Source organism: Panthera uncia, chromosome D2, assembly GCF_023721935.1.
Source record: "Panthera uncia isolate 11264 chromosome D2, Puncia_PCG_1.0, whole genome shotgun sequence".
Classification (NCBI taxonomy): Eukaryota; Metazoa; Chordata; class Mammalia; order Carnivora; family Felidae; genus Panthera; species Panthera uncia.
The window spans coordinates 4720724-4727450 of NC_064818.1; the positions used below are offsets into that span (position 1 = coordinate 4720724).

At 44.6% G+C, this 6727-nt stretch overlaps 1 protein-coding gene across 1 annotated transcript in view; it reads right to left on the reverse strand.

Annotated features, from left to right (window-relative positions):
• Positions 1-4631: 4631 nt before the first annotated feature.
• DKK1 (dickkopf WNT signaling pathway inhibitor 1) overlaps positions 4632-6727 on the reverse strand; it is a 2759-nt gene continuing 663 nt past the window's right edge. The window contains exons 2-3 of the mRNA XM_049646662.1: positions 5588-5774; positions 4632-5467 (exon numbers count right to left, since the gene is read on the reverse strand). Of these exons, the coding sequence (XP_049502619.1) occupies positions 5214-5467; positions 5588-5774 (441 nt within the window). The 3' untranslated portion in view covers positions 4632-5213. The remainder of the gene's footprint in view (positions 5468-5587; positions 5775-6727) is intronic.

Consider the following 6727-nt stretch of genomic DNA (forward strand, 5'->3'; position numbering starts at 1 on the left):
GTTAGTATGAAATATTGTGAAATGTATTGCGGAGAGATCATGCCTTGCCATGTTTCATGTCTTCAGCTGACTTTACTTTTTACTGCAGAATTTATTTAATAGTTTCTAATGGCAGGGGTTGGTTGCTCCTGGCCTTCCAATGCAAGTTTACACTTACTACTATTTACAGACCGTGTCACGTTATTTTAGTTTATCTTACTTTTGGTCCCATTATTTTAATTATACCTTGGGCAAAAACCTAGGATTTGTGAAAGCTGTTCATTAATTACATCAGTCGAAAACAGAATCCTAGGAAACCTAATTTTTCAAACCCCCAACTCCACCTAATATGACTACTCTTAACGGAAATGAAGTAATGTTCTCCTTACTTTATAACTTTTGGCAGAACAAAACAAACCTGTCTTTCGAGGACAAACTAGTAGTCTTTTGAGACAAATTGTGTCTCAAACAGATTGTCTGAAACTTCCATGACTACCCAACATGGTAGCTGTTGCTGAAAATGGAGAGTTTTTATTGTTTTGTTTTGTTTTGTTTTCCTAGATCACAAACATCGGAGCGGTCTTCCTCCCAGATACCAACACTCTAACCAGAGTGAATTAGTGCCCCTTTACAGGGTGTATTTTTATTTTCATAGCGTTATAATTTGGCTCACATCGCTTCCTCTGTCTTCAGTATCTTTCTTCTTTGTGAATTCCTTCTCATCCTTCAGAAGTAGTATGTGGTGAACATGACCTGTGGTACTTGTTCCTACACTCATTCTTGTAGAACTATCAAAGTTCTTGTCAGTGGTGGACTGGATATAGTTGGCAGGTTAGATTTTTAGGATCAGGGTGGGCAAGCTAGCCAACTGGACCAGAGTTGGACCCCTAATCAAAGCTGAGCCAGTCAGAACCATAGGGGAAGAATCAGGGTCTAAGTCTGAGAGACAAAGCAGTTTGCTAAGCTGACCTGAGCTAAAAAACCACTTATAACAAGGACAGAGTGCATGCCAGGATGAGGAGCCACAGGCCTGTGCAAATTATAGTAGAGCAGAAATCGTTAGCAAGTGAACGAAGCCAGTCTGCAGAATGGCTTCTATGCTGATTTGTTTATTTTTTGTTTTTGTTTTTGGGAGAGGTATCACTCCAACCCATGCCTCCTGTTACTTTTTCTGGTTTCAATGGTTTCTCTTCCTTGAAATAAAAAGACCTTGAAGATGGTTCACATATCACTGTCCTGAAAGCGTTTTATGAGGACCTACAGGCTAACTTTTCCATCTGTATGAATATATATCAGGTATCACTGTATATACTCTCTATAGTAGTGTCCTATAATGTACAGGTTTTATCATCTAATAATGAAGACCTAAAATGGAGTACTTTGAGCTCGATATAATGCTAAGTAGTGATAATGCATGCATTATCCTCCTACCTATACTCTATGTTGGAGTTGTCTCCACATTATCCATGAGGTGATACATCTCCTTTGTCCAACACCATGCAGTTAGGAACAAGGAAGTCATGATTCCATCCAGCTCTGTCTGACTCCAGATACTGTTTCTTTTTTTAATGTTTATTGATTTTTGAGAGGGAGAAAGAGACTGGGGTAGGGACAGAGAGACAGAGGAAGAGAGCGAAACCTTCTCTCTGTGCTCAGCATGGAGCCCAACTCACGAACTGGGAAATCACGGCCTGTGCCCAAGTTGGATGCTTAACCCACTGAGCCACCCAGGAGCCCCTCAGATTAGTACTTTGAAAGTTGGGAAAATGGCAATCCAGAACTCCGTAGGACACATTTTATAAGCCTACTGGTAACACTGTCCGTTTCTCATTAAAACCATTTAAAAAAGTCGGTAGCATGATAAAGTTAGTTCAACAATGAAGGAAAATGTAATGATTTCACGTGAAATTTTCATGAGTGGCAATGAGTATTAGTTTGTGCAATTAGAAATACTGACACTAATAAAACTGGTAATTGTATAATTACGTTACTCCTCCCAGGACTTGGTTAGCACGCTTTGATTTGCCATGGGAAAAATCCATACGGTGTTGTGATGTGCTGAATTCTGAATAATCCTATTTGGGCTGCAAATGTGTGGCATTTCCTCTAAACCGTACATCCCTGTTCTTGCTCTATCAATAGATTTTGGGTTAAACAAAATGGGAAAATCAAGCTCGTAAAGTAAAACAAGAAAAAAAGGGATGAAGAAAAGACTTGCTTGGGATTTTATTTAATAATTACTTTAAAATGAAAGGAATTAGAGCAAGTCTACCTTTAACTGAATGCCAGAGATTACTGTGAAATTGTTGGGATAAGCCTGTATTTCCCTCTTCCTCCTTTGGTACAATTTAGCAAGAGTTTAATCCTCACTCGATCAGTGATAAGCAGGCATCTTGACATGCCCATGCCTCCCCTCAGCTATAGAAAACAAGCTTGATTTCAGATTTCGCTTCAAAAATTTGATCCTACAACTCGGAACTTACCCTACAACTTGCTTTATCCTATGACCGTACCAGCACAAGAACACATGCACACAAATTGTGTGCTTGCAGCATATTAGCTACCGCAGAACCACCGGGAAAAGAATGAAAAGGTCTCCAAGATGACTAGATAAATTACGGTACAGCCATCCCAACGTATCACACGGTTACTGCGATGGGAACGATGCGCATGTGGAGAGAAGCCTAGAATGATCTTCAAGACGCGTAAAGTAAAAAGAGCAAAACGCAGGGCCATGTGTAGAGGATGCTCCCATTAGATAAAGTGCCCTGTGAACGCATCCCCAGACCCTTGTGTTTTCCATTCGAAGAAATGAGGGGCGCCTGGGCGGCTCAGTCGGTTAAGCCTCTGACTCTTCATCTTGGTTCGGGTCATGGTTGGTGAGGTCCAGCCCGGAGCTGGGCTCTGCACTGACAACGCAGAGTCTGCTTGGGACTCTTTCCTCTGGCTGCCGTCCCCTCCCTCAAAATAAACACTTGAAAAACTTGTTTGGAAGTAAAATCATAAATGGTAGCAATCGCTGTCTAAAATGTTGACTATTCTTTGAATGATCTGCTTCTGCCTTTGTGGTGTCTGGGTTCCATGTCCCAGCAGCCATTAGTAGCTAATGAAGGATCTACAGTTTCCTTGATGTTTTTTGCACCTTCACAAATACGCAGAACTTCTTTTTGATGGAAATCCCCTCCCAGCCCCTCCCTCTCAGATAGAAAGAGGGGGCATCCCTGCTGGGTTGGGTTCTCCTGATCTCCCCTCCACCCCCCGCTCCCCCATCCCAAATGGGAGCAAGGGGCAGAGGGAACATTGATGAGCTGAGATGGACAGACATCTACCTGGGCTCCTGGAGAAAGGAAGGGGTGTCCTAATAAGGCCCTTTAAATGCTTGCTCCTTTCCCCTCTTGGAACAGACCCTGCTTTGTTTTTGAGGAAAGGGTTTCTTGTTGTGGCTCCTCCATTGGAGACCCTGGGCCTCAGAACTGGCCTTCCTGGCACTTGAGCCAACAGCACATATAGACAATGTCTCTCCAGGGTGAGGAGGCTGGAATCTGGAGACAAAAGGGTTGTAACAGACATCCTGCCAGTTGGCTTGTCCCCGAAGAGGGAACCCAACCTCAGGTCTCCTTGGCGGAGCCCCTTGAAATTGAACCACTCCCAGGAATACAAAAGCAACCAGCATCCTAGGAGGTCTGTGTTAGGTAAGAAACTTTTGGGACAATTGATCAATGATTGTCCTTGGGAGTGCCTTCACCCCAGCATTTGGTGGTCTAGGTATAGATGAGAATATTACAGAACAAGTCTAAGCGGGGACAGGCTCCTCTCCCCTCCCCCTGGATCAGAGTGGCCGGTACCAAAGCGGGCAAGGAGAAATGCAAAGCCAGTTTAGATCTCATTTCTGTGACTTTTCTTCTCAACAATCGATCTCTATATCCTCTTAGAGCCGATTTCAGGGGTGTAAAAATGGAAATATTTACCTCACCTAGTAAGACCAGGAAATCAGGGCATAAGAGAGGATTCTCAGTTTTTACTAATTATAACAAGTCCTCCTGGCATGAAGTAGTAGTTAAGATGCTTCAAATTTACTAATTTCGTACAAAATCTGCAAATATGTATCAACTGTATTTACACACACACACCATTCCTGCCAACCATCAAGTACTTTCTTTGGTATTTTGTGGGAGATTTCCTTTTACTCCTCAGTAGTAATTAACTATTTGGAAACTATTTTTTAGTGTTTATATTTGAGAGCGAGAGAAAGCACATGAGTAGGGGAGGGGCAACGAGAGAAAGACCCAGAATCCTAAGCAGGCTCCAGGCTCTGAGCTGTCAGCACAGAGCCCAATGTGGGACTCGAACTCGCGAACCATGAGATAATGACCTGAGCTGAGATCAAGAGACGCTTAACTGACTGAGCCATCAAGGTGCCCCAGAAACTATTCTTGAAAGTAGTAACGTCAGATTCAATTTCATGATTATAGCATGGTGATTTGAATTTGTCAATGGAGACCATGTTTCTTTAATCTAGAATTGACCATTACTGTAGGACATTTAGACAATATCTTCCTCTGATCATCTTTAAACATGTTACCTTTCTGTCCCCGTAGTGCACATGCCCACACACACCCTTTTAAAAATCACAATGCCAAAATGTATTTGTACTTGTAACATTTCACGGTATTAAATGTCAAATTTTATTTCAAGCACTATCACAGCCTAGAGAGAAACATAATCTAAGCACTGAGATAGTACATTTCAGAAAATAAGCGAGTATGTCCATGATTAAGTTTAGATGCCTATTGTTGGCCATTCCGAAAGCTTCTTGCATTCTGGAGTCTAGAATTAAAAGGGAAAGGGTTATACATTTAGCAAGTAGAAGCTGAAATTATTTATTTCAATTCAATATAGAACATCAGTCAAGATAATCAATGTGTACAAAAATTTACATAACGGGAGAAACAATGGACAATGCAGCACCTTTAGAAAAATAATTAAGTCTTGTCGCATTTACAGGTAAGTGCCACCCTGAGCATTTACAACACAGTAATTTACTGCAATCAACGACAGGCGAGTTCCATAAAGAAACAAAGCTCTTACACTCCAGGTTTTCAGAAGGTATTATTGGAATGCTTGATCATAACCACAGGATTTGTACATCCTTTAGGACTGAGCTGACCAAAGTCACGAAAGGTTTTCATTGCATATATTCTATAAAAGGAGTCCGCTGTGTTTGGACGGCTGGCTCAGTGTCTCTGACAGGTGTGAAGTCTTGAAGAGTTACTGGCTTGATGGTGATCTTTCTGCATCCGGCAAGACAGGCCATCTCCGCAGTAACATCGCTGGAATATCTCCAGCCCGTGGGAGCCCTTTCTCCTGTGCTTTGTACACACTTGACCCTCTTTGAGGACAGGTTTACAGATCTTGGACCAGAAGTGTCGGGCACAACACAGCCCCGTGGCACAGTCTGACGATCGGAGACAGACGGAACCTTCTTGTCCTGGAAAGCGGGAGACAGCAGAAAAGGACACGGTCACTACTAAGCCTGCGTCATTTCACGGAGGAAAGCCTGAGGACACCTGGGAGGTGCTGACAAAGAAGGAAGGTGAACTGGCTTTACCTTTGGTATGGTACAGTTTCGAGGGCAGTGTAGTTCTTCGGGAATACCCATCCAGGGTGCTGTGATCGTTACCAATGCTTTCGATAATGGTTTCCTCGATTTCTCCTCGGTGGAAAGGACTGTGATCAGAAGGCATACATATCCCTACGGGAGCAGGAGACGACAGTAACACATCACAGCCGGGAGTTAATCACCCACAGCTTTGAGAGCCCGTTCTGCCTGCACCAGCCTGGGATGCCTCGTTGCGGTGACATGACTTGAAACACAAGCCACGCTCCCTCCTTAGGGTTAACGCCCCCAGAAGGACGGAAGCATCGATGTGCTACTGTGCTCTCGCAAGCAACAGCCCTGATATAGCCGCCTGAAATACTTTTCTACCAACTGTGGTGGTGGCAGGGAGATTTCTGCCCATTTTAATATCCCCCTTGGGGTAGAAAATAAAATTAGCCACTTACAAACTTGTCCTTAAAAATAACTTCTCTGCCCTGAGGCTGGCCGGACCCATATAGGACCAGGTTACACTAAGGCAACACGAGCTCCCTGGAAGGTGACAATCTCACCCACTAGTTATTTCCCTGTATAATTTCTCTATTACAGAGACTCGCTTAGTTCATCCCTGAGTATTACTGGGTCCTGCAGAGGGTCACCACCCTTAGGTTTATTTCTGGAGACTTCTTTGAGTATCGGAGCCTATCCCTTTCAGACATTAAGTTTCAGTGCATCTGTGCTGGGGGGAGGAGGACTGATTTTAAGGTAGCAGGAGGTGGAGGCAGGCGTGGGGGGGGGCAGCGCCAGGCGTGGTTGGGTACCAAGATCCCCCTTAAGCGGGGAGGGGGGGGGCAGCCCAGAGAAACCCCTGTCTCCGGCCTGATAACAGTGTTAACGGGGTCGCCAGAGGGAAGCCAGTGTGGCAGAGCCCTGAGAGACCCTGTTAAGAAAATGGACAGGGTGCTGAACGCCCAGGCCGGTCCCCCAGGGCACGGTGAGCGTGTCCAGGGGGCCCCATCTTCTGTCCCTGGGGACGTCAGGGCGCTCTCTAGACACGTTTTCACGGAAGGGTTCCCTCGGAGGTGAGGAGTCGTGCTAAACGGGCGAGGGGCGCGGGTGAGGACGAGGCGCCCCGAGACCTCCGCTCTCCCC